General features: G+C 45.4%; 1 protein-coding gene across 3 annotated transcripts in view; it reads right to left on the reverse strand.

The window, feature by feature from the left end:
- Window positions 1-26,729, reverse strand: part of PBX4 (PBX homeobox 4) — a 45,294-nt gene that overhangs the window by 14,528 nt on the left and 4,037 nt on the right. For 2 of the 3 annotated variants that reach the window (XM_012741465.3, XM_012741466.3), the window contains exon 2: window positions 15,377-15,450. In XM_012741465.3, coding sequence (XP_012596919.1) covers window positions 15,377-15,450 — 74 coding nt within the window. Of the gene's footprint in view, window positions 1-15,376; window positions 15,451-24,850; window positions 25,105-26,729 lie in introns of those variants that run through there. The other variant, XM_076001572.1, reaches the window with a different exon arrangement.

Here is a 26,729-nt window from a genome sequence, read left to right on the forward strand (position 1 = left end):
GTTGATCTCCAAATTCCTGTTCTGAGAACCCATCCTACAGGGAGGACACCTGTAAACACAGAGGTATTTACAGGAGGCACATTACCACAGTATTCGTAATCGTGAAAGACCAGAAGTGCCCAGATGTGCATGAATTTGGGTACAGACAACATACCTATGACATTCGGGCCTTGTGGTATTAGCAGCATGTCTCTTGAAGGTGCCATTACGAGAGGCAATCACATGGTACAAGCCTTATTTAAGGTCATATATTTTTGCAAAGGTATAAGTGTATGAGAAAAAGCACAGCTTTAAAAAATAAGTTATCCAGGAAAACCCCTGTGTCTTGGTCACTGCCATCAGTCACTGTGGGGGGCTGCCATTCCATGAGTGTGCATTTGGACTTTGCTTGCTGTCAGCTGCTTCCATGCATGTAGCCTGCAGCTCCCTCAACACCGTGCTCTTGTCCTCCCAGGGCACCATTGCTGCATAATTATGGTCATTAGCCTTCATTACCATCAATTACAGCAATCTCCATTCTGGTGGACTGTTCCAGAGCATCTCAGCCACGCCCCTCAGATCCCCCAGGGCTCTCAACTGGCACACAAGAAGGCCTTGGGGACCAGAGGCTCAGCTTAGGGACACCCTCTCCAAGAGGCACTCAGACGCTGTGACAGATCTAAAACGAAGGCACCCTCCACTCCTAATCAAACTGCCGGATTTCCTTCTGTTCCCAATGTACTGAGGGTGATAAAAAAAAAACCAATAAACCAAACAATGACATAAAATAAAATTGGTAATATTATGTTTTTCGTAAGAAACAATATGAAACTGCTGTGGACTAAATGTTTGTGTTCCCCCAAATTCACGTGGACCCCTAGCCCCCAGTGTGACTGTATTTGGAGATGGGCCTTTTAGAAGGTAATTAAGGTTAATGGAGGTCACAAGGGTGTGGCCCAGATCTGATAAGATTATTGTCCTTGTAGGAAGAGACACCAGAGAGCTCTCTTTTTCTCACAAACAGGCCTCGTGAACTCACAGCAAGATGGTGGCCACCTAAAGCCAAAGAAAAAGCCTCAGAATGAAATCTACCTTGCTAGCACCTTGATCTCGGACTTCTCAGCCTCCAAAACCGTGAGAAATAAACTTCCGTTGTTTAAGCCATCCAGTCTGTGGGATTTTATTAAGGCAGCCCAAGCAAGGCTGGGCATGGTGGCTCACACCTGTAATCCTAGCATTCAGGGAGGCTGAGGCGGGAGGATCGCACGAGGTCAAGAGTTCGAGACCAGCGCTGAGCAAGAGCGAGACCCCATCTCTACCAAAAAAAAAAAAAGAGAGAGAGAAATTAGCCAGACAACTAAGAAAAAGATATAGAAAAAATTAGCCGAGCATGGTGGTACATGCCTGTAGTCCCAGCTACTCGGGAGGCTGAGGCAGGAGGATTGCTTGAGCCCAGGAGTTTGAAGTTACTGTGAGCTAGGCTGATGTCATGACACTCTAGCTGGGGAGACAGAGCAAGACCCTGTCGTTTTTTTTTTGTTTGTTTGTTTTTGGAGACAGAGTCTCACTTTGTTGCCCAGGCTAGAGTGAGTGCCATGGCGTCAGCCAAGCTCACAGCAACTTCAAACTCCTGGGCTCAAGTGATCCTACTGCCTTAGCCTCCCGAGTAGCTGGGACTACAGGCATGTACCACCATGCCTGGCTAATTTTTTCTATATATTTTTAGTTGGCCAATTAATTCCTTTCTATTTATAGTAGAGACGGGGGTCTCGCTCTTGCTCAGGCTGGTTTCAAACTCCTGACCTTGAGCAATCCGCCCGCCTCAGCCTCCCAGAGTGCTAGGATTTACAGGCGTGAGCCACTGCGCCCGGCCAAGACCCTGTCTTAAATAAAAAATAAAATAAAATGAATAATTCAATGTTTTTAGTTTATTCCCAAGGTTGTACAACCACTACCAGTACCACTATTTCCATCCCCTCAGAAGGAAACCCCTCCCATTAACGACTGTTCCCTGTCCGAGCCCTTGAAAACCGCTAATCTTTCTGTCTCTGCATTTGCTTGTCCTGGACATTTCATATTAAGGGAATCACACATCATGTGGCCTTCTGTGCCCAGCTACTTTCACTCAGCATCATGCTTTCAAGGTCATTCACGTTGTAGTATGAATCAGTGCTTCAACCCTTTTCATGTCTGAATAGCACCCATGGTATGGATGGACCACATTTTGTTTTTCTAGTCATCATGGACATTGGGTTGTTTTCATAATCCTTGATTTGTATATATTGATTCACTAGTCTGTTCTATTAAACTTTCGCAATGATGGAATGTTCTAGGCCTGCACTAATACTGGCGGCACTAGCCACGTGGCTACTGAGCACTTGAAATGTGGCTAGAGAGGCTGAGGAATGCACTGGTTGACTGTATCTGGTTATAATTAATTCAGATGTTAACAGCCCCATAGTGAGTGTCAGCTGATGAGACTCAGAAGCTTGATTCACAAGTCACCCTGAGACTGGGGGCCAGGAAGGGTGCTCAAAGCAACCTGGAAAACAGCTCCTCAGCTCTAGGGGTCCACACCCAGTACAGCCTTAGAGAAATGTTGTACATGGGATTCAGCCCCAAAGTACAGATTAGATAAGGGAGCAGGAGTGCAGTGGCTCACACCTGTAATTCTAGCACTTTGGGAGGCTGAGGTGTTGAGGCAAGGAGTTTGAGACCAGCCTGGGCAACATAGCAAGACCCCACATTTATGGCAAATATAATAATTAGCTGGGTGTGGTGGTGCACACCTGTGGTCCTGGCCACTTGGGAGGCTGAAGCAGGAGGATTTCTTGAGCCTAGGAGCTCAAGGCTGCAGCGAGCTGATCGCCACTGCACTTCAGTCTGGGTGACAGAGAAAGAGAGAGAAAGAAAGAGAGAAGAAGAGAGGAGAGAGGAGAGAGAGAGAAAGAAGAAGAGAGGAGAGAGGAGAGAGAGAGAAAGAAAGAGAGAAGAAGAGAGGAGAGAGGAGAGAGGAGAGGAGAGGGGAGAGGGGAGGGGAGGGGAGGGGAGAGGAGAGGAGAGGAGAGGAGAGGAGAGGAGAGGAGAGGAGGAGAGGAGAGGAGAGGAGAGGAGAGGAGAGGAGAGGAGAGGAGAGGAGAGGAGAGGAGAGGAGAGGAGAGGAGAGGAGAGGAGAGGAGAGGAGAGGAGAGGAGAGGAGAGGAGAGGAGAGGAGAGGAGAGGAGAGGAGAGGAGAGGAGAGGAGAGGAGAGGAGAGGAGAGGAGAGGAGAGGAGAGGAGAGGAGAGGAGAGGAGAGGAGAGGAGAGGAGAGGAGAGGAGAGGAGAGGAGAGGAGAGGAGAGGAGAGGAGAGGAGAGGAGAGGAGAGGAGAGGAGAGGAGAGGAGAGGAGAGGAGAGGAGAGGAGAGGAGAGGAGAGGAGAGAGAAAAGAGAAGTGATTTGTGTTTCAGAGAAGTTATAGGGTGGCCCTCGAGGTGATTGTTGGGAAAGTAAGAAAGCGCTGGGAGCACAGTGCAACCCCAACCAGGAGGCTGAACTTATAGACGGCGATTCTGCCCTGATCAGCCGAAGAGGAAAGGAAACTGTGTGTGACACTTCCGCCTGCCAACTACCAGCAAAGCCAATGCACAGCAGTTGGGAGGACCACACAGTGCTCCCAGATGTGATGAGTAACTTACATTTACTCCCCTGGAAGGAGCTGTCTGTGCTGACACAGCACAGCAAGCCTGGCTGACATGGGACTCCAGGACTTCTCATTCCTCTGAGAGACACAGGCCAGCACAGGGGACGGTCACAGCACAGAGAAGACTAAGCAGACCCCTCCTTGAGAACTGCCAAGACAGGAGGGCCGGGTAGGTCTGCCAGGGGCCTCTGGGCCTCAGCACGCCTGGGCTGAGCTGCATGCCAGCCTGCCATCCAAGATTGGAAGGTTCTTACACAAGCTGGCACTCATATTCACGTCGAGGCAAAGCCTGATCCACTCCAACGTGGGAGACTGTTCCTGGTCTGGTGCCAAACACCACTGTTTGAATTCAGGCCACACCTCATTCCTCACTGAGAACATCAATGTGACATACCTCAAATTCAAACACTGCTGAATGCTGTGGCACACCTAGGCCCCGGAGTTACAGCAGAGGGCCTGTGGCTAGTATTTGGTCCTCTCAGCTAAATCCAAAGCTCTCCAACCAGCAAGGGTTTATTTTGGTCTCCTCTAGACAGCAAGAAGGACAGCTATTCTGGGAAGGAGAGTTTGGAAGGAAGCATGCACACCGAGAGTGCCCTTGGCCTTCAGAGACCACCCCAGGCAGGGACACCCGGGCACTGTGATGTGTCGTGGCACGGTGTGGCCATTCCTTGGATCGGCCAGAGAGTGCTTCCAGTATGCCCGTGACGCCAGCTTACCTGGAAGACTGTTTTCCTTTCAGGCTGATGTGAATGACGAGCCCTGTGTTCTAAGTCTAAGTCAGGCCCCTAGATACTCAATCTTCCAAACTGCATAAGATGAACTGGATTTGAAAGGCATTTTGGTTAATCTGTGTCAATCACTAGAAGTAGTTTTCCATTCAACAAAAGTATAAGGTAAACGGATGGAATGCAGGTACCAGGACAGGCCCAAGAACACAATGCATCCTAGACCCTGCCTGGCCAGGAACAGTCCCCAGTGCACACAACATGGGTGTGCACACAGGACTGGTGAATACAGGTCCTGAGGGACAGCAGTGGCTCCCTTCGTGCGGGGCTGGTGGGGGAGTCGGAGGGGCAGCATGCAGCTTGGCTGTGGGTGCTGGGTGTGCACGGGCAGGCCCCTTTCCTCTCTCGGAGCTTCGCGCTGCTTGTCTGTAAAATAGGAGCAACAGAGCCTGCCTGAAGCTGCTGGAGGGCTCAGGGTGATGACACCCAGAAGCACCAAGCTGCCGACCCACAGTCCAGGCACCATTAACGCCCACCGGCCTTTAAATGCTCTGCAGAAGTTTGGTCCTTACCCTAAAGGTCTGTCACAGACTTAGCCAGAGGGCAAGTGAGACTGGAGGTTAAATGGGGAAGTAGCCATGTCCCGTTGTGTCTCAGTGTGGGATACACCAGGACCCCAGCTCATGGGATTGCTCATCCAACAGTAACAGTTTTGACTTGGCTACTTCTGTTCATGGGGTTGGGGAAAGATGGAGCAGAATGGACATCTCGTTTATTTTCCTGCCCCTGGCCAGCTTGTCCCTGAGACTACAAGGCCGAGCTGTTCTTCACATCAAGGCCTGTGGCCCACGGGTGGGACCCATAGCGCTCCCTGACTGCACTTCCTACTGACGGGAAGACACATGGAAGTTGACACTCAAGAAAAGGTGGCCACCGACTCTCTCGGGCAGTGCAGGATTCCAGTTCACACACATTGTCGATGGCTCACGCTTTTTGAGGCTGGGCAGTCGCTACCCCGTCCCTGTCCCGCACTCCAAAATGCACCCTGTGCCTGGACATTTGAGCCAGTCAGTGGGAAAGCGTCATTCTGAAGAAATGCCCAGATTGGACATGTGTGGCCTGTGCTCTGAGCCCTGTGGCTGCCTGGGGACTCAGCTCAGTGCAAGTTAAAAGTCTTGAGCGAAAGCCAGGAGCCGTGGTACATGCCTGTAATCCCAGGGACTTGGAAGGCCCAGGTGAGACAACTGAACTGGATAACTTGAGGACAGGAGTGCCTGGGCAACACAGTGAGACCTCAATCTTGAAAAAAAAAAAATGTCTCAGTGAGGTCCTTAATGCCTGGGAGGGGGGCAGGGTCATGTCAGGGATTGAAACGGACAACACCTGTCTACCGAGGCAACAGCAGATATCGATCCCTTATTTTTCGTTTTGAAACTACCTACCCAGAAGCAGATGGAGCTAAAAAGAGGTGTGCCTAGACTGAACACCCACGTTCTTAAGAACTGGTTTCTCATTCAGTCCCAGCAACTCACAGACAGGGCAAAGGTCAAGAATGACAGCTTCGGCCGGGCGCAGTGGCTCAAGCCTGTCATCCTAGCACTCTGGGAAGCCACGGTGGGTGGATTGCTCAAGGTCAGGAGTTCGAAACCAGCCTGTCTCTACTATAAATAGAAAGAAATTAATTGTCCAACTAATATATATAGAAAAAATTAGCCGGGCATGATGGCATATGCCTGTAGTCCCAGCTACTCGGGCGGCTGAGGCAGCAGGATTGCTTGAGCCCAAGAGTTTGAGGTTGCTGTGAGCTAGGCTGATGCCACGGCACTCACTCTAGCCTGGGCAACAAAGTGAGACTGTCTCAAAAAAAAAAAAAAAAAAAAAAAAGAATGACCGCTTCCTGAGATGACAGCTGATTAAAATACTTCTTAAAATTGCTTTTTACTACTACTAAATTCCATATTTTGCATTGCTAAACAACTGCTGTGGGCAGTGGGGAGCCCCCAAAGGGCTGCTTCCTAAGGGCAGGGTTGGGGGTGGGCAGGGACATCTCAGATGCCGGTGCCTAGTGGCACACATGCCTCAGTGGGCAGCACTGACACTAGCTTATTTTTACTAGGTAAAAATTGAAATGGGTCAACATTACACAATTCTACGATACTAACGAGCATGTGACTATAGCCAGTGTCTCCAGGGGGTGGCACACACTGGCTCTGTCCCCTGAGGGCAGCTTCTCTTGGCACACAGGACTCAGGGCTCATTTGGGAGCAGGACCACTGCCAGTCTAAGTCACCACCCAGAATGCTGAAGCACCAGCAGGGAGTGCTACCAGGGGTTTGAAGGCAAATTTGTTTAAAACCAATTCACTGCTAGCAAGAAGCTTGTGTGTCTGGTTCCCCAAGAAAGCCTAACCTTTGTGCTTCCATTTCTATAACATCTGCTCCCTATAATTTAATAAGGAACAGACAAGACAAGTCATCGGATATTCACACATCCATGAGAGGCATCTGAGACGGGACAGAAGCATCATGGCCCAGCACCCAGTGTCCGTGGACGAGGGCCAGCTGCCACTGGGTGTTGGAGACCAATGGGGGTGTCACAATGTAGGGGCTGTCAGGCAGTAGCCTGGGCAGGGGTAGGGGTAAAGAGGGCTCCATGTCTGGATTGGTCCATGTCTGGATTGGTTTACAGGGGGATGAGGGGGTGGGAGAATGATTAAATAAGCACAAGTCCTGAAGATGACAGGAGCAGAGTTCTAACTGTTGGAGAAAGGATCTATAAATCTGGAAACATCATGAACCCTGTGGTGGTGAACTAGAATTAAAGATATTGGAATGAATGCGTGGTTTTCAGCATATACAGACACAGGAAAAACAGATGTGAATATGTGTGTGTGCACACCCACAGATATTCTTTAGCTCTGTGTCCTGAGAGTGCCCAGGAGCAGCAACATGCACGGGCAAGTCTAGGACCAAGATCTACTCTGAATGGAACCAGGGCTCTTTGGAGAACTGGGTGATGCAGGAGGATAGAATATGAGCCTGGAATATGTATGGCAGCAAGTAAGGAAGTGCTCAAAGGAAAACGGAGACATGTCAGAAGTACATACACGAAGCCAGCTTGAAGGGGCTCCCACAAGCCAAATCTAGGACAATTTGAGCTGTTAAAATGAATGATGATAGTAACTGACTGTGATAAAGTAGGACTCCATGAATCCGTCCTGATATAAAATAAATAAATGGAAATTTTAATGAGAAATGGAGTATGTACACAGGCAGGGAAAAGGAACAACTTTAAAAAGAAGTCACAGGCCGGGCGCTGTGGCTCACGCCTGTAATCCTAGCTCTTGGGAGGCCGAGGCGGGCGGATTGCTCAAGGTCAGGAGTTCAAAACCAGCCTGAGCAAGAGCGAGACCCCGTCTCTACTATAAATAGAAAGAAATTAATTGGCCAACTGATATATATATATATAAAATTAGCTGGGCATGGTGGCGCATGCCTGTAGTCCCAGCTACTCGGGAGGCTGAGGCAGAAGGATCACTCAAGCCCAGGAGTTTGAGGTTGCTGTGAGCTAGGCTGACGCCACGGCACTCACTCTAGCCTGGACAACAAAGTGAGACTCTGTCTCAAAAAAAAAAAAAAAAAAAAAAAAAAAAGAAGTCACCATCTATTGATGATTAAAGTTAATATCACAAGCACCATGCGGCTGGCCTCTGCACGACAACAGGGTATCATTTCGATGCTGCCGGGCAGAAATCTAGTGTTGAGGAAGTACCAGACAAACCAAAATGCAGGGCCTGCCTGTGACCTTCCAGAGCATCAAGGTCATGAAAATCAAGGAAATCTGAGGACTGTCACAGATGGAAAAAACCAAAAAGCTAAAACTACATGCAACACAAGATTCTGACCTGAATCCTTTTGCCATAAAGGACATCATAGGAGGCCAGGCGCGGAGGTTCACGCCTGTAATCCTAGCACTCTGGGAGACTGAGGTGGGAGGATTGTTTGAGCTTCAGGAGTTTGAGTCCAACTGGACCAAGAGTGAGACCCTGTCTCTATTAAAAAAATAAAAAATAAATTAAAATAAAGGACTTTATTGGGAAAACTGGCAAAACTTGAATAAGGTCTGAGGATTACATGATAGTGTTGTATACCATGCTAATTTCCCAGCTGTGAGGGTTGTCCTGTGGGTAACTAGGACAATTTCCTTGTTTGAAGGAAACACGTTGAGTATGTCGGTGTCATGGGGCATCACATCGGCAACTTACTCTCAAATGGCTCAGGAAGAAAATGTATTATCACTATTCTTGGAACATTATTGAGAATGGATGATTTTTTCAAAATAAAAAGTTAAACACGTATAAATAGACCTATGAGAACAAATGTAGACCAGTCGAGCTACAATGGCTTTGCAAACCAAATGGAATATAAGCTTCCAGGTTAGAAAGTAAAAGAATTAGGTTGGGTGCAGTGGCTCGTGCCTATAGTCCCAGCCACTTAGGAGGCTGAGGCAGGACGATCACTCGAGCCTAGGAGTTTGAGGTTGCAGTGAGCTGTGATGACGCCACTGTACTCTAGCCCAGGAGACTGTCTCAAAGAAAAGAAAAAAGAAAGTTAAAGAATTAGCACAAGCTGGCTTTTATGAAAAAGGAAAGTGGTGGTAAATAAAATCCTGGGCCGGGCACGGTGGCTCACGCCTGTAATCCCAGCACTCTGGGAGGCCAAGGCGGGCAGATCCTTTGAGCTCAGGATTTCAAGACCAGCCTAAGCAAGAGTGAGACCCTGTCTCTACTAAAAATAAAAAGAAATTAATTGACCAACTAAAAATACATAGGAAAAATTACCCAGGCATGGTGGTGCATGCCTGTAGTCCCAGCCACTTGGGAGGCTGAGGCAGGAGAATCACTTGAGCCCAGGAGTCTGAGGTTGCCGTGAGCCAGGCTGACGCCACAGCACTATAAGCTAGGGCAACAAGAGTGAGACTCTGTCTCAAAAAATAAATAAATGAAATAAAATGAAATAAAATAAAATAAAATAAAATTCTGGCTTCTACTGGGTTAAGGAGGGATACCAGGAAGACTCATAATGAGATGTTTCTTTGAACTAATATGGTACCCCAAATCTGCGGTCATCAAAGGAAGAGTCTCTAAAATGTCAAACAAGTATATAGTGCTCAGGGGTCACAACAAAAACAAGTCAAACAAATATAAAAGAATATCACGTCTACCATAATGAGATATGGCTATTATCAAAAAACCAGAAAATAACAAGAGTTGTCAAGGGAGTTGTGCTCCCTTACTGGTGGGAATATAAAATGCTACAGCTGCTGTGGATACTAGTATGGCGTTTCCTAAAAACAAGCTAACACAGAATTACCATATGATCCAGCAATTCCACTCCTGGTTATATACTGAAAAGAACTTATAGCAGAGTCTTGAACAGACATTATACACCAATCTTCATAGCAGCACTATTCATAATAGCCAAAAGTAGAAACAACCCAAATGTCCATCTACAGATGAATGGATAAAGCAATGTGGTCCATCCATACAATGGAATATTATTCAGCCTTAGTAAAACTGACACATCCTACAACATGGATGAACCTTGAAGACATTATGCTAATTGAAATAAGACAGATACAAAAGGACAAATACTATATGATTCTGCTTACATCTATGAGGTCCCTAGAGTAGTCACATTCATAGAGACAAAAAGTAGAATGGTGGGTCCCAGGGGCTGGGGGGGAGGGAATGGGGAGTTAGTGTTTAGTGGGTATGGTTTTGATTTGGGAAGATGAGATAGTTCTGGAAAAGGATGGTGGTGATGTTTATACAACATTGTGAATGTACTTAATGTCATTGAACTGTATATTTAAAAATGGTTAAAATTCAGAAGCTGTTTTATGACCAAAAAAAAAAAAAAAGGTTAAAATGGCCCTCCTCATAAGAGGTTTTTCAAGGGCATGGACCACTTTTGTGGTTCCAACATTTGGTTCAATAAATGTCTTTGGACTTTATGTTTGCACGTGCAAATGTATAAATAACCATGCAATTCAAGCCATGTTCTAGGTTGTGTAGAGGTTTAAAACCTGTGCAGAATATACACTGTGTGATTCTAAATATATGACATTTTGGAGAGGGCAAAACTACAGATAGTAAAAAGATCAGTGGTTATCAAGGATCGATGGGAGGGAGGGATGAATACGTGGAGCACAGAGATTTTTACGGCAATGAAACTGCTCTGTGTGATACTATAATGGTGGGCACATGTCATTGCAGATTTGCTCAAACCCATAAAATGTACAACACCAAGAGTGGGCCCTAGCATAAGCTCAATGTAAACTACAGACTCTGGGTGACGCTGATCTGTCAATGTAGGTTCATCGACTGTAGCGGGCGTGCCACTCTGATAGCGGATGTTCGTAACGGGGAGGCTGTGTGGGGCAGGCAGTGTATGGGAAATGTCTGTACCTTTCTCTCAATTTTGCTGTGAACCTAAAACCGCTCTGGCCGGGCGCGGTGGCTCACGCCTGTAATCCTAGCACTTTGGGAGGCCGAGGCGGGCGGATCGCTCAAGGTCAGGAGTTCGAAACCAGCCTGAGCGAGACCCCGTCTCTACCAAAAATAGAAAGAAATTAATTAACCAACTAAAAATATATACAAAAAAATTTAGCCGGGCATGGTGGCGCATGCCTGTAGTCCCAGCTACTCGGGAGGCTGAGGCAGTAGGATCGCTGAGCCCAGGAGACTGAGGTTGCTGTGAGCCAGGCTGACGCCACGGCACTCACTCTAGCCTGGGCAACAAAGTGAGACTCTGTCTCAAAAAAAAAAAAAAAAAAAAAAAAAAAAACCCGCTCTGAAAAATAAAATTAAAAAATGGTTAAAATGCAGTGTGGGCAATATAGTTAGACCCCATCTCTATTAAAAAAATTTAAACACTCCAGGAGGCCGATGCAGGAGGATCACTCAAGGTCACGAGTTCAAAACCAGCCTGAGCAAGAGCGAGACCCCCGTCTACTAAAATAGAAAGAAATTAACTGGCCAACTAAAAATATATATAGAATAAATTAGCTGGGCACGGTGGCGCATGCCTGTAGTCCCAGCTACTCGGGAGGCTGAGGCAGAAGGATTGCCTTAGCCTAGGAGTTTGAGGTTGCTGTGAGCTAGGCTGACACCAAGGCAGTGAGACTCTGTCTCAAAAAAGAAAGAAAAAAAAAAATTAGCTGGGCATGGTGGCATGCTCCTGTAAGCCCTGCTGCCACCGGGGAGGCTGAGGTGGGAGGATCACTTGAGCCCAGGAGTTGGAGGCTGCAGTGAGCTGTGATCGTATCACTGCACCCAGCCTGGGTGACATTGAGACAGTGAGACCCTTTCTCTTTACAAAATAAACTTGAAATGGTAAACTTTGTTAAATGTTAAAAAAATTCAAATGGGGTGGGGGGAATGTCATGTCTTTACAGCATTTAGGTGAAACTGAAATGTAGGTTAAAACTGAATTTCTCCTTTAGCTACCAGATCACTCCTGAAGGCTTCACATTTTCCTCACAGCCTTACACATATGAACTCATACAGTCCTCTGTTGAGGCCTCAATAACCATGAGCATAAATATCATCATTGGCCCCAGATAAGAGGAGTACCAGGGACAGAGAAAGGTCCAGTCAAGTACGAGGGTCATACAGCCAGAGGTACAGACAGAATTCAGACTCTACTGCTGTTCTCAGCCACGGCATTTGTCAAGTACATATCCCTCTCACATCAAAATGGTGTTCAGAAAAAAACACACTTTTATATAACATACACACTTTCTACAAGCCCCGGCATATCTGAAGTGCGATGCTCTGAAATGACACACAAAATTCAAATAATTGATCTCAAGAGACCACCAGGAGTTGAGTGTGGTGGCTCGCACGTGTAACTCCAGCTAATCAGGAGCCTGAAGCGGGAGGATCACTTGAGCCCAGGAGTTGGAGGCTGCAATGAGTTATGATTGTATCACTACATTCTAGTCTGGGCAACAACAAAGTGAGACCTTGTCTCTAAAAAATTATAAAATAAGAGACCAACTCACTTTAAGAAACCAAGTGACAACCTTCCTGCCAATGATCTTTGGTTTTAATGATATCTTCACCTTATCTGGTGGCCTATCTTGTAAACTATCTTCAAATTGTTATTAGGTCATTAAATATGAAAGGTCCGACTTCAAATCAAAAGTTTAGCTGATTATATCTCAAACAAGAAGCAGTACAATTAATCAAAGTATGTGCCTGAATTATCCACACAGTTTTGCCATCTTAATGGTAGCTTGCTTAAGGCAGCAGTGAAGAAGCCTGGAGAACAAGTAGTGATGAAATCGCATTTTCCACAGTTTGTTGAAAACTGAATATTTTTCCTTGCAAGAAGTGGCCCAAAGCCTGGAAGAAGTGGTAGTCAGTTGGGGCAAGGTCTGGTGAACATGGTGGATGACAGAGTTTCCAATTCCAGCCTCTGTAGTTTGAGCAGGGTTGTTTTTTACAACGTGTGGTTTCGCAAGAGGATTGACCTATTGATGAATCTTGGCTGCTTCATCACAAGCACCCTCATCATTTCATCCATCTGGTTGCAGTAGACATACTCTGTAACCCCTTGACCAGGTTTCATGAAGCTGTAGTGGATAATACCAGTGCTGGACCACCAAACAGACAGCAATAGCACTTTTTTTTTTTTTTTTTGAGACAGAGTCTCACTTTGTTGCCCAGGCTAGAGTGAGTGCCGTGGCGTCAGCCTAGCTCACAGCAACCTCAAACTCCTGGGCTCAAGCAATCCTGCTGCCTCAGCCTCCCGAGTAGCTGGGACTATAGGCATGTACCACCATGCCTGGCTATTTTTTTCTATATTAGTTGGCCAATTAATTTCTATTTATAGTAGAGATGGGGTCTCGCTTTTGCTCAGGCTGGTTTCGAACTCCTGACCTGGAGCAATCCGCCCACCTCGGCTTCCCAGAGTGCTAGGATTACAGGAGTGAGCCACCGGGCCCGGTCCATTAGCACTTTTTTGATGAATATTCGCTTTTGGATTGTGTGTCAGCACTTTGTCTTTATCCAATCACTGTGCCAAATGCTTGTGATTGTCAAACAGAATCCATTTTTCATCACATGTAACAATGTGGTGTAGAAATGGTTCACCTTCATGTTGTGACAGCAGAGAAAGGCAACCTTCGAGTCAATTTCTCTTCTGATGCTCATTTAATTCATGCGGTACCCATCTATCCAGCTTCTTTACCTTGCCCATTAGTTTCAAATGGTCCAATATTGTTGGAATAGTAACATCAAACCTTGCTGCTAATTCATACATAGGTTGAGATGGATTCACTTCCACTACATCTTTCAGCTCATCATTATCCACCCTGGTCTCAGGTCACCCACATGGCTCATTTTCAAGATTAAAATCACTAGAACAGAACTTCTCAAACCATCAACATACTATGTGTTCATTAGCCACATCCTTCCCAAACATTTTGTTGATATTTTGAGCTGTCTGGACTGCACTAGTTCCATGACAAAACTCATATTCAAAAATAACACGAATTTTTGACTTATCCATGGTTTCACAAAAATTACTCTAAAAAAAAATTTGAGAGATAATCATAAGCCAAAATGTGCATTTGAAAGACTGAGGATGTACCTTTATGATAAAAACAAAACAAGAAGTGTCAAAGTGAAATGTCAGAGATATCAATTGTCAAACTTAGACTTAAGGAAGTCAGACATTCCATATTTAATAACCTAATATTAACCTTGAACAAGTGATCAAGGTCAACACCACCAGTGATAGGACATATTGACAGCATGTACCCCCTTACACAATGTGCTGAGAAGGACACACATTGCCTTTGTGAGACTCCTGTCCAAAACGCACAACCTCATTGTAATCACGAGGAGACATCAGACAAATGACATTGAGGGATGTTCTACAAAATGACTGCACAGTTCCCATTAAAGAGTCCAAAGTCATGGATGACAAGGAAAGACTGAGGAATTGTCACAGATCAGAAGAGACTAAACAGACATGAAGACTAAATACGACATGGGGTTTGGGATGGGACCCTGGACCAGAAAAGGTGATTAGGGCAAGAACTGGAGAATCCTCCAGCGAGGCCCATACTTGCGTTAAAGAGCAGTCTAAGGGCAATTTCCTGACTGAGATGTTGCACTGCTCTGAAGGTGTTGACAAGAGAGGAAGCCAGGGGAAGGGTATACAAGAACCCTTTGTACTATTTTGACTTTTTTTTTTAAAGCTCAGACTTCAAAAAATACAGGTACTATTTTAACTTTGGATGTTTAAACATACAAAATTATTGTTATTCAACTTTTTGAATTTTGTCATCTTTCCTTTTTCTACACAACTTAATGTCGCAGCACGTTTTAGGTCTCATGTCTAGAATGCAGCTGCTTGTTACTTATTTGCAATGTTATTTTTCCAGTTATAAACTACAAAATAGGCCAGGTGTGGTGGCTCTCGCCTGTAATTCTAGCACTGAGGCAGGCAGATTGCTTGAGGTCAGGAGTTCAAAACCAGCCTGAGCAATACCCCATCTCTACTAAAAATAGAAAGAAATTAATTGGCCAACTAAAAATATATAGAAAAAATTAGCCGGGCATGGTGGTGCACGCCTGTAGTCCCAGCTACTTGGGAGGCTGAGGCAGGAGGATCACTTGAGCCCAGGAGATTGAGGTTGCTGTGAGCTAGGCTGATGCCACGGCCTCACTCTAGCCTGGGCAACAAAGTGAGACTCTGTCTCAAAATAAACAAACAACAAAATAAAATCAGTGTGATACACCAGAAACTAGAGCAGTGGTAAAACAGAAACAAAACATCCTGACCACTCGATGCAAAACAGACGTGATAAGTGACAGCGCCGCAGTGCACTTCAGGGCTGGACCACAAGACCAGAAGTGCACGAGGCTGTGGCAGCCCTGGGCCCACACAGGAAGTGTCTTCTGAACAGCCTACCTGTCTTCTCCTTAATCTCACAGAGCACACTGAAGAGAGCAGGCTTCATCCGATGGCAATTCAGAGCATGCTTTCTGAAAGAGAGGTGACAGAGAAGCATGTGAGAAAGGGGAAGAGTCATCTTGTCCCCAGGGTAAAGATCCTCCATACTGAGAAACAGGCCGGGCGCGGTGGCTCACGCCTGTAATCCTAGCTCTCTGGGAGGCTGAGGTGGGTGGATTGCTCGAGGTCAGGAGTTTGAAACCAGCCTGAGCAAGAGTGAGACCCCATCTCTACTATAACTAGAAAGAAATCAATTGGCCAACTAATATATATAGAAAAAAAAAATTAGCCGGGCATGGTGGCGCATGCCTGTAGTCCCAGCTACTGGGGAGGCTGAGGCAGTAGGATTGTTTGAGCCCAGGAGTTTGAGGTTGCTGTGAGCTAGGCTGATGCCACGGCACTCACTCTAGCCTGACAACAAAGTGAGACTCTGTCTCAAAAAAAAAAGAAAGAAAATAAAAAGATCCTCCATACCGAGAAATCAAACTGAACCAAGTCTGCCAGTCCTGACAGTTGATAATCCCTCTTATGAAGATGCAGTACAACTCCATTTAATATAAATCTGATTTGTATAAAATTAAAATCAAGCAATATATAAATATTCAAAACATTTCACATTATATATAGAAGTATAAACAATGCAAACAACGTAAGTTAAAACACTGCAAATAACTCAAGAACTATGAAATTTCAGGGTCCAATGATTTGAAAGCTGTCTCCATACTACTGTCCTTTAGTGGCATCTTCTGGTGGGTAAGCAGAAACACCAGCCATCCTCTCTGAGGGTCACACAATGTTAACTTAGCAGGTGTTTGTTGAGCACCCACTATGTTGCCACACACCACTCTAGTGTCAAACAAAGACAGCTGAGGTTTCTACCTGTGTGGCAGTTAAGATGGAGGGGTAGGAGACACAAAATACACACACAAACAAGAGACCCGTTAGCCATGGCAGGTGCTTTGTGGGAAATGAGTCACATGACAGTGATGGCTGGAAGGTTTACTGGAGTTTGTATGTCTTTGAGGTGACATCAAAGCTGAGACTGGACTGACAAGAAGTCAACCAAGAAAAGGGTTGAAGAGAAGTGTACTTTAGGCAGATGAAACAGCAAGTGCAAAGGTCCTGTGAGAACTCACTTGGCTGTATGAAACCAGGGTGCTCAGGGCAAGGGGCGAGAGGGAGAGAGAGCGATGAGACGTTAGGCAAGTGGAGCTTGACTCTGAGAGCCTTGTAAGTCGGGGACAACTCTGGCTTTTGCCTGCCTGTAATGTGAACCGCGGTCAGCAGGATAATGGCCTCCATGCACTAATCCTCAGAACCCTAAATATGTTATCTCACAAAAGGAAAAAGAACTCTGCAGATGTGCTTAAGGTTAAGGACCTTGAGACAGGGATATTAACCTGGAATATCTAGGTAGGCCCAAAGTAAGCACGTGAGCCCTTAAAAGTGGAGCATCTTTCCCAGCTGTGGTCAAAGAAGAGCTGTGATGATATAAGGGTCAGCGAGATGCTATGTTGCTGTCTCTGATCATGAAGGAAGGGACCATGAGCAAGGGTGCAGGAGGCCTCAACAAGCTGGAAAAGGCGAGGAAACAGACTCTCCCCAGAGCCTCCAGAAGACAAGCAGCCCTGCTGACACCTTGATCTCAGCCCAGTGAGCCCATACTGTTTTTGTTTTTTTTTGAGACAGGGTCTCCCTCTGTTACCCTGGCTAGGGTGCAGTGGCATCATCTTAGCTCACAGCAACATCAAACTCCTGGGCTCAAGCAATCCTGCCTCAGCCTCCCCGAATAGCTGAGACTACAGGCATGCCCCATCATGCCCAGCTAATTTATTTTTAGTAGAGATGGGGTCTGGCTCTTGCTCAGGCTGGTTTTGAACTCTTGACCTCAAGTGATCCTTCGGCTTTGGCCTCCCAGAGTGCTAGGATTATAGGTGTGAGCCACTGAGCCTGGCCTCATATTGGATTTCTGACCTAAAGAAACATAAGATAGGCCGGGCGCTGTGGCTCACGCCTGTAATCCTAGCTCTTGGGAGGCCGAGGCGGGCGGATTGCTCAAGGTCAGGAGTTCAAAACCAGCCTGAGCAAGAGCAAGACCCCGTCTCTACTATAAATAGAAAGAAATTAATTGGCCAATTGATATATATATAAAAAATTAGCCGGGCATGGTGGCGCATGCCTGTAGTCCCAGCTACTCGGGAGGCTGAGGCAGAAGGATCGCGCGAGCCCAGGAGTTTGAGGTTGCTGTGAGCTAGGCTGACGCCATGGCACTCACTCTAGCCTGGACAACAAAGCGAGACTCTGTCTCAAAAAAAAAAAAAAAAGAAACGTAAGATAATAAATTTGTGTTTTTTAAGCCATTAAGTCTGGTAATTTTTTGCAGTGGCAACAGGAAACTAATATAGGAAGCAATGGAAGATTTTGCAGAATGGTTGTCATGTGACATGAATTACAATTTTTTAGGGTTGATTTTCTGAGATGTAATTACCTACTATGAAATTCCCCCCCCCCCCTTTTTTCTTTTGAGACAGAGTCTCACTCTGTTGCCCGGGCTAGAGTGCTATGGCGTCAGCCTAGCTCACAGCAACCTCCAACTCCTGGGCTCAAGCGATCCTCCTGCCTCAGCCTCCTGAGTAGCTGGGACTACAGGCATGCGCCACCATGCCTGGCTAATTTTTCTATATATTTTTAGTTGGCCAATTAATTTCTTTCTATTTATAGTAGAGACAGGGTCTTGCTCTTGCTCAGGCTGGTTTCGAACTCCTGACCTCCAGCAATCTGCCTGCCTCGGCCTCCCAGAGTGCTAGGATGACAGGCGTGAGCCACCGCACCTGGCCGAGTTGTAAGAATTGTTTATACATATCTCTTCTTCCATTTTGTATGTTGTCTTTTTACTTTTTTCCCTTTCCTTTTTTTCCCCCCACTCTGTTGCCCAGGCTGGAATGTATTGGCGTCATTATAGCTCACTGCAGCCTCAAATTCCCGGCTTCAAGAGATCCTCCTGCCTCAGCCTCCCAAGTAGCTGAGACTACAGGCACAGACCAGCATGCTGGACTAATTTTTCTATTTTTTTTAGAGACTGGGTCTCGCTCTTGCTCAGCCTATTTTTTTACTTTCTTAATAGTGTCCTTTGAAGCAAAAAAGTGTTTTGTTTTGATGAAATCCAATTTATCTATTTTTTCCCTTTCATTGCTCATGCTTTAAAGATGTCATACCTAAGAAATCATTGCCCAATTCAAGGTCACAAAGATTCATGAACTGTGTTTTAATTTTTGCATATGGTATAAGGAGTATATGGTGTAAGGCATTGATTCTTTGCATGTGGATAGCTACTTGTTCCAGCACAGTTTGTTGAAGAGACTATTATTTCCCACATTGAAGGTCTTCGAGCCCTTGTCAAAAATCAATCAGCCATAAATATATGGGTTTATTTCTGTAATTTCAATTCTATTTCACTGATCTATTTGCTTATCCTAAGTGAAATGCATTTTTAAAAAACCACTGTGGCTGCTCTGTGGAGACTGGACTGCAGGAAGGCAAGAGTAGAACCAAGAATACTAGCCTGGAGGCGACTGTATTCCAAACAGGCCAGAAATGCTGCTGGCTTAGAGTTACAGTAAAAGACATGAAAAGTAGACAGACCTGTCTTTGGATTCTGAAGATGACAAATAGATAGATCTTTGATTTTGAAAAAAGGAACCAACTGGACCTCCTGATAAACTGGTGTGGGGTTATAGGGAAAGAGGAGATTCAAGGATAACTACTGGTTTTATGTCTTAGCAACTGGATGAATGGTGGCATCATTCATTATGATAGGAGAACTGTAGAGGAGCAAGTTTGGGGAGGAGAGTTTGGAAAGGAGAGTTGTGTTTTGATGAGGTTACACTTGAGCTATTTTGAGCCACCCAAGAGGAGGCATCAGATAGGCAGCTGGGTACACAGATCTAGACTCAAGGCAGGAGACGATATACAATACACAGATGGGGAGTCGCTGGTGTGAGATGGTATTCAAAGCCCTGAGACTAGAGGAAATCACCACAGGAGGCTGTAGACAGAGCGGGGCTCAGGAACAAGAACTTGTCAGAGGTCAAGAGGAGAAGGAGGAAGAGCCTGCAAAGGGGACTGACACCAAACTGCCAGTGAGGAGGAACCAAGAAAGTTTCAAGGAGAAAAGTCATCTGTGAGAAAATCTTCTGACAGATCAAGCAGGATAATAACCCAGAAGAGAATTAGGATTTAGCAACATGGAGGTCACGGGTGACTCAGCAGGAGGAGGAGAAGGTTGAGAGAGAAGGTAGAGGTGGGAGAGGAAGTAGAAGCAGCAACCACAACTCTTTGATGTTTTATCATCAAGGAGGGCAAACAACTGCAGCAGGTGCTAAAAGAAAGGGAGTGTATTAATCTTGTTTACTTTGCTTTTACACTCTGGAACTTGGAGAGACTGTCCTGCCCAGGGCTAGCTAATTCCTAGGGATAGTAAACTTGCCTATGAACATGCCCTTTACATACAAACTGACTAATCAAAGGCCCATATTCCCAACCACCTCCTTTATCTAACACTCTTGCACCAAGCCAATATTTACCCTGCCCTATATTACCCCAAGGCCAGGTACTGGACAACTAGAGACCACTCCTGTAGCCCAGAGCCTGTAGAAATTATTTAAACTATCAACCTAAGCTTGCTCAAACTTGCCTACTTTGCCTTGCCTATTTCTTCCTGAGGAAGTCACTAGATCGAGTCTGGGCCGTGCTTTCCCCCAGCTCCTCTGTCTCCTGACTGACCCAGGGACTTCCACATGCGATTTGAGGTGTGGCCCTCTCCTCCGCAACTGTAAACAATAAACTCTTCTTTCAAAAACATTTGTTGGCCGGGCACGGTGGCTCACGCCTGTAATCCTAGCTCTCTGAGAGGCCGAGGCGGGTGGCTCGTTTGAGCTCAGGAGCTCGAAACCAACCTGAGCAAGAACGAGATCCCGTCTCTACTATAAATAGAAAGAAATTAATTGGCCAACTAATATATATAGAAAAAATTAGCCGGGCATGGTGGCACATGCCTGTAGTCCCAGCTACTCGGGAGGCTGAGCCAGGAGGATTGCTTGAGCCCAGGAGTTTGAGGTTGCTGTGAGCTAGGCTGACGCCACAGCACTCTAGCCAGGGCAACAGAGTGAGACTCTTATCTCAAAAAAAAAAGGAGATTTGTCTCTATGTTTGTCATTTTACCATACCTGATCAAAACAAATCACAGGTACAAATCAAGACCAAGGAGTGAATCAAGAGAGGTTTTTTGTTGTTTGAGTGTTTTTAAAGATAAGAGATACGAACACATGTTTATATGCTAAAATTCCAGTGTAGAGGGAGAATTTGATAATGCAAATGAGATAGTGAGGGTAACTGAAATGGCAGTGGTGTGTACATGTAGCAGAACTTCTGTGAACAACGTTCATGGGCACCATGCCGTTGCTTTCACATTTATTGGCACTATCATTTTACATCCTGTAACTCTGTCATCCAAGCATCCACTACTAAAAGATGCTACCAAGGCTGGATAATGTACCTGAAAATCACTAACTTCATGACATAAGTCAGATGTGATTAACCCCATGAGGAAAGCCAAACACCTGCCATGATGCCTTACACCAGTGGTCCCCAACCTTTTTGGCAACAGAGACCAATTTCATGGAAGACAATTTTTCCATGGATGGGAGTTGGGGGATGGTTTGAGGATGATTCAAGCACATTACATTTATTGTGCATTCTATTTCTATTATTATTACAATTGTAATATATAATGAAATAATTATATGACTCACCATAATGCAGGATCTAATGCGGCCACTGATCTGACAGGAGGTGGAGATCAGATGGGGAGGAATGGGAGCAGCTGTAAATACAGATGAAGCTTAGCTCCCTCACCTGCGGCTCACCTCTTGCTGTGTGGCCTGGTTCCTAACAGGCCACCAACTGGTCTGTGGGCCTGGAGTTTGGGGACTGTGGTCCTACACTATTAAAATACAAGAGAATGTCTTTCTTTCCTAAGTGCCTTCCAAGGTCACCATGCACTTCTGTGGGATGCCTTTCAGAAGGCTAGAGCTGGGGTGCAGAACTAAGATACATGTCTCTGAACCCCAAATATGAAAATATTTATGGGAAATGAGATTTGACCTTTTGCAAATCTAAACCCAAACATTAGTCTTTCTTGTAAGGTATACAGTAGTGGATCACATGGGATATTCAGCCTAAAATGTTAAACATTTTCCTTCCATAGAAGCAGTGTTACTATTAATTAAAATAGACTCTGGTTATAGCTTATCTTCTGAAAATTTAATTTTAACAATAACGAGGAAGAGACTGAAGTTGGCTGTTCTGCTTCCCTAGAGCAGAATCTAGGAATGTTTTTCATCAGTTTTCTGCTTATAAAACATCTTATTTTAGATATAGTATAAAGCACCTTTTAATGCACACAAAGTAATTTCAGAGAATGTTTCCATGATTTATTAAGAAAAGAAAACAAATGCCTAAGCTCTGAGAACATGTTTTTGGTATAGAGATCAAGCACCTGACGGCAAATCATCGATGACTAGGTAAAGTGGGACTGACCAGCGAGAGTCCAGAGCGTCACCAAAGGGATGAATTAACTTCCTTGGTGGACACACCCTAAGCTAACTCCCATGACTCATGTCTTTGTATAATTCTTTTTCCTTGAGTTCATGCAGAACCTGCGACTTGCAGTATGACAAAGGTGATGGTACAGCCTTTCCCATGGTTATGCTGTTCCCTAAGACTCCATCTCAGCAAACTAGAGAGTGTGGCAGCTGCCCTGGAAGCCAGCTGCCACATCATGCAAGGGCTAGTGGCCCATGACTACAGGCAGCCTCGAGAGCTAAGAGTAGCCCCTGTTTGATAGCCAGGAAGAAAACAGAGACCTCAGTTCTTTAACTGCAAGGAATTGAATTCTTCCAACAACAATTCGAGACTGGAAGGGGTCCCCGAGCTCTGTATAGCAACATGGCCTGGCTGACATCTTTTGTTTTTTGAGACAGAGTCTCACTCTGTTGCCCAGGTTAGAGTGCCGTGGCACCAGGCTAGATCACAGCAACCTCCAACTCCTGGGCTCAAGCGATCCTCCTGCCTCAGCCTCTCGAGTAGCTGTGACTACAGGCATGCGCCACCATGCCTGGCTAATTTTTTTCTATATATTTTTAGTTGGCCAGTTAATTTCTTTCTATTTATAGTAGAGGCGGAGTCTCGCTCTTGCTCAGGCTGGTTTCAAACTCCTGACCTTGAGCAATCCTTTTGCCTCCCACAGTGCTAGGATTACAGGCATGAACCACTGCGCCCAGCCCTGGCTGACATCTTGATTGCAGCCTTGTGAGACCCTGAGCAGAGGACCTAGCTGAGCTGTGCCCAGGCTCCTGACCCAAGGAAACTATGAGATAATAAATGTCTGTTGTTTTAAGCTGCTATGTTTGTGGTAGTTTGTTATATAGCAATGGATAGCTGATAACAGATTGCAAGCCAAAGAATGGGAACTGTGGGGAGAAAAACAGGGCTGGTGCTGGCATGCCTAGCAAGTATATGACATGTTCTACCAAACCCACAGCAAAATGAAGCACTGAGCCAGAAGCTAGTTTTGGAACCAAGAAAGAAGAAAAATTCTTTAATGTGACACAAGAAAAAACATGCAGGACTTGAATAAAAAACCAAATTTGTTTTGTTTTGTTTTAAGCTAGGGTCTCATTCTGTCACCCAGGTTGCAGTGCAGTGGCACAATCATAGCTCACTGCAGCCTCGAACTCCTGGGCTCAAGTGATCCTCCTGCCTCAGCCTCCCAAAGTGCTGGGACTACATGTGTGAGCCACTGTGTCCACCAAAACCAACTTTTATTTTATTTATTTTTTTGAGACAGAGTCTCATTTTGTTACCCAGGCTAGAGTGAGTGCTGTGGCATCAGCCTAGCTCACAGCAACCTCAAACTCCTGGGCCCAAGCAATCCTACTGCCTCAGCCTCCTGAGTAGCTGGGACTACACGCATGCGCCACCATGTCCGGCTAATTTTTCCTATATATTTTTAGTTGGCCAATTAATTTTTTTCTATTTTAGTAGAGACAGGGTCTTGCTCTTGTTCATGCTGGTTTCAAACTCCCGACCTTAAGCGATCCACCTGCCTCGGCCTCCCAAAGTATTAGGATTATAGGCGTGATCCACCGTGCTCGGCCCCAAACCAACTTTTAAATGGAATAAATGTAAAGTCTGTGAAGAGCTCATTACAATGTCCTTATTTCCTAATTTGTTCCTTGACTGGTCCAACCAGCACTACTACATTTCTTACTCAAAACCACAACGATTATAAGCTTTGGTTATGGCTTTAAACAATAATATTTATATATAAAAAAAGCCCACAACTTATCTGTCTCCTGATCAGAAATGTGAAATAGCTCCTCACTGCCTGCCTCAATAAACTCCAGCCCCTTGGCAAAGCAATCAAGGCTCCTAGCCCTCCTTCCTCCTTTCTCCTCCTTCCTTGGGGAAGTCCTACTTCTCTTTCAAGGCCCAAGATTACAATGGGCTGCCCTGTCCCAGCCTGGATCCATTACTCCTTTCCCTGTTCCTTTTAAACCATTTACCACAGCTAGCCTAGATGTGGCTTCAAGGCCTTTGAGGAGGGTCTCAACTTGCTCATTTTAGAAACTCTAGGCCCTACTTGGCACCCTAGCTGAGCAAAGATTTTATCGAACTGAGGAAAAGGTAGAAGCTAGAGATTTCAAACTGGCAGAGAGTAGAAATGAAGAGTTTGAAGACAGAGCTCTGACATCTCCAGATCTAACTGGGGCGAGTGGAGAAGTCAAAAACAGGGCTGAGAATTGCTGGGCTGCACAGTTAAAGAAGGGAGGAGGAGAAGCCCAGGGCACTGGGGTAGACTGCGGGCCCAAGCACACACTGAGGACTCTTCCATTTACAGAAGGAAGGCAAAGTGTCAAGGTATCTAATAGTGCCACACGAGAAGACAGAAACAACATCACAAAGGATAACAGATGACAGACATTCAAGTTGGGCAGGAAGGACTTGCGAGAGCTGCTTTAGCAAGGATCAGGAGCAGAAGCCCGCAAGCTTCTGCCCCTGGGCAGCTCAATCTGAAAGACAGTTGATAAATGAGCATCTGAAGACATTGCTGAAGAATGGATGGCAGGTAGAGAAAAGCTAACTACGATTTGATCTTTCTTCTCATCCAGGACAAATACCTTAGGAAGGCTGGAGTACTTTGAGAAGTGCCTATACGGTACACGTACAGAACAAACTGCACTCTCACTCCTTACCTGGCAAGGAGTTCCAGGCCATGCTTAGTTGGACAGCAGATAAGGCAAGGGTCTCCTGACCTGAGTCCCCCTTCCAAGATCATGCCCACCATTCACACCCAAAGGAACCACACTGCACCTTTTGTGCTCCGTGCCTTCCTGTTACACATGCTTGCACCCAGCCTAGAATGCTGCCCTTGCTTTCTTTGCCTGAGTCCAGATCACGGCCATCCACTTGGAGCATGTTCCTGTCCACAGCCTGACGTAAGTGGATTCTGGGTCATACACTCCCATTGCCCATGATCCACAAGCTCTTGTCTTGCTGAAGGGCTAATTCCTCATTGCTGTCTTTGTTCTGCTGGCCACCACTCCAGCGTGTGCTGTGTCACCAAAACATGAATCTCCTTTAGGGACTCACTGCTGCATCCCCAAGCCCAGCACAAGACCTGGCACAAAATAAAAGTTTACTAAGTGAGATTTCATTTGTGAGAATGTAATTTATTTATTTATTTTTTAAAATTTTAATTATTACTTTATTTTGTTTTAAATTTTTTTATTTTTTCTTTTCCACATGCTCTATTCTGCTAGAATGTGAGAATGTACTTTAAAAAAATGTCCTGTGGGCCAGGCGAGGTGACTCACTCCTGTAATCCTATCACTCTGGGAGGCCGAGAAGGGCGGATGGCTCAAGGTTAGCAGTTCGAAACCAGCCTGAACAAGAGCAAGACTCATCTCTACTATAAATAAAAAGAAATTAATTGGCCAAATAAAAATACATAGAAAAAATTAGCCGGGCATGGTGGCGCATGCCTGTAGTCCCAGCTAGTCGGGAGGCTGAGGCAGATGGATTGCTTGAGCCCAGGAGTTTGAGGTTGCTGTGAGCTAAGGTGACTCTATGGCACTCTAACACAGGCAACAGAGTGAGACTCTGTCTCAAAAAATAAAAAATGTCCTGTGAAGCCTGGGTTGGGCTATCTGATTTCCTGCAGCACCCAATCACCTCTGAGCTCCTCTGACCAGCAAGTAATATCAGATGTCAGTGAATTCTGTAGTAGCCTTGGGAAAAGCAGGGACAAAATGCAGCTCAGTACCAGAGTTCAAGAGAACATGCCCAAATCTCTATCCAGCTACCCACTATGAATGATCTGACCAGTTTCTTGTCTAGAAACTCAGAAAAACTCACTTCCTAGGATTCTTGAGAGGTTTAAATGAAGGAAATTATCATTGTCATCATCATCAACCACTGTGTTCTGATACACTCAGTCACTGTCACTGCAATGAATGAATGTACTTGCTCATTTGTGAGATTCTGCACATTGCCTTACATGTCATTAATGAAACCACTTCAAAAGGAATTTTGCTGAGATACTAGCTTTTAGATAGCTTCAGGACAGGAAATTGTTTTAAAACCAACAAAATTCAACACTTAGAAAAGTAAACCAGGCCTGTAATCCTAGCACTCCAAGAGGCCAAGGCAGGAGGATCACTTGAGGCCAGAAGTTCAAGACCAGCCTGAGCAAGAGAGAGACCCTGTCTCTACTAAAAATAGAAAAAAATTAGCTGTCTCTACGAAAAATATAAAGAATTAGCCAGGCATGGTTGTGTGTGCCTGTAGTTCCAGCTAATCAAGAGGCTGAGGCAGGAGGATTACTTGAGCCCAGGAATTTGAAGTTGCTATGAGCTAGGCTGATGTCACTGCACTTGAGCCTGGGGGACAGAGTGAGACACTGACTCAAAAAAAAAAAAAAAGTACACCAACGACAGCAAGACTTCCCTTTGGCACTAGACCAAGTCAAGCTAAGCAGGTTAACCTAAGACAGTAACTAAAGCCTGCAAGCAAGCTAAGAAAAAGGACTGTGGAACATGAAGATAACTGGTATCTAATGAATCTCCTTAAGAATAATGAAAAAGAAAATTTCAAATATGAAATTCTACTTCCCAGGTTTGGACTAATAGATCCTCTCATGCTAGTGCTATCTGGTTCTGGGAAATTCTAAATCATAAATTCCCCCCTGAGC

Source organism: Microcebus murinus, chromosome 4, assembly GCF_040939455.1.
Source record: "Microcebus murinus isolate Inina chromosome 4, M.murinus_Inina_mat1.0, whole genome shotgun sequence".
NCBI classification, from domain to species: Eukaryota; Metazoa; Chordata; class Mammalia; order Primates; family Cheirogaleidae; genus Microcebus; species Microcebus murinus.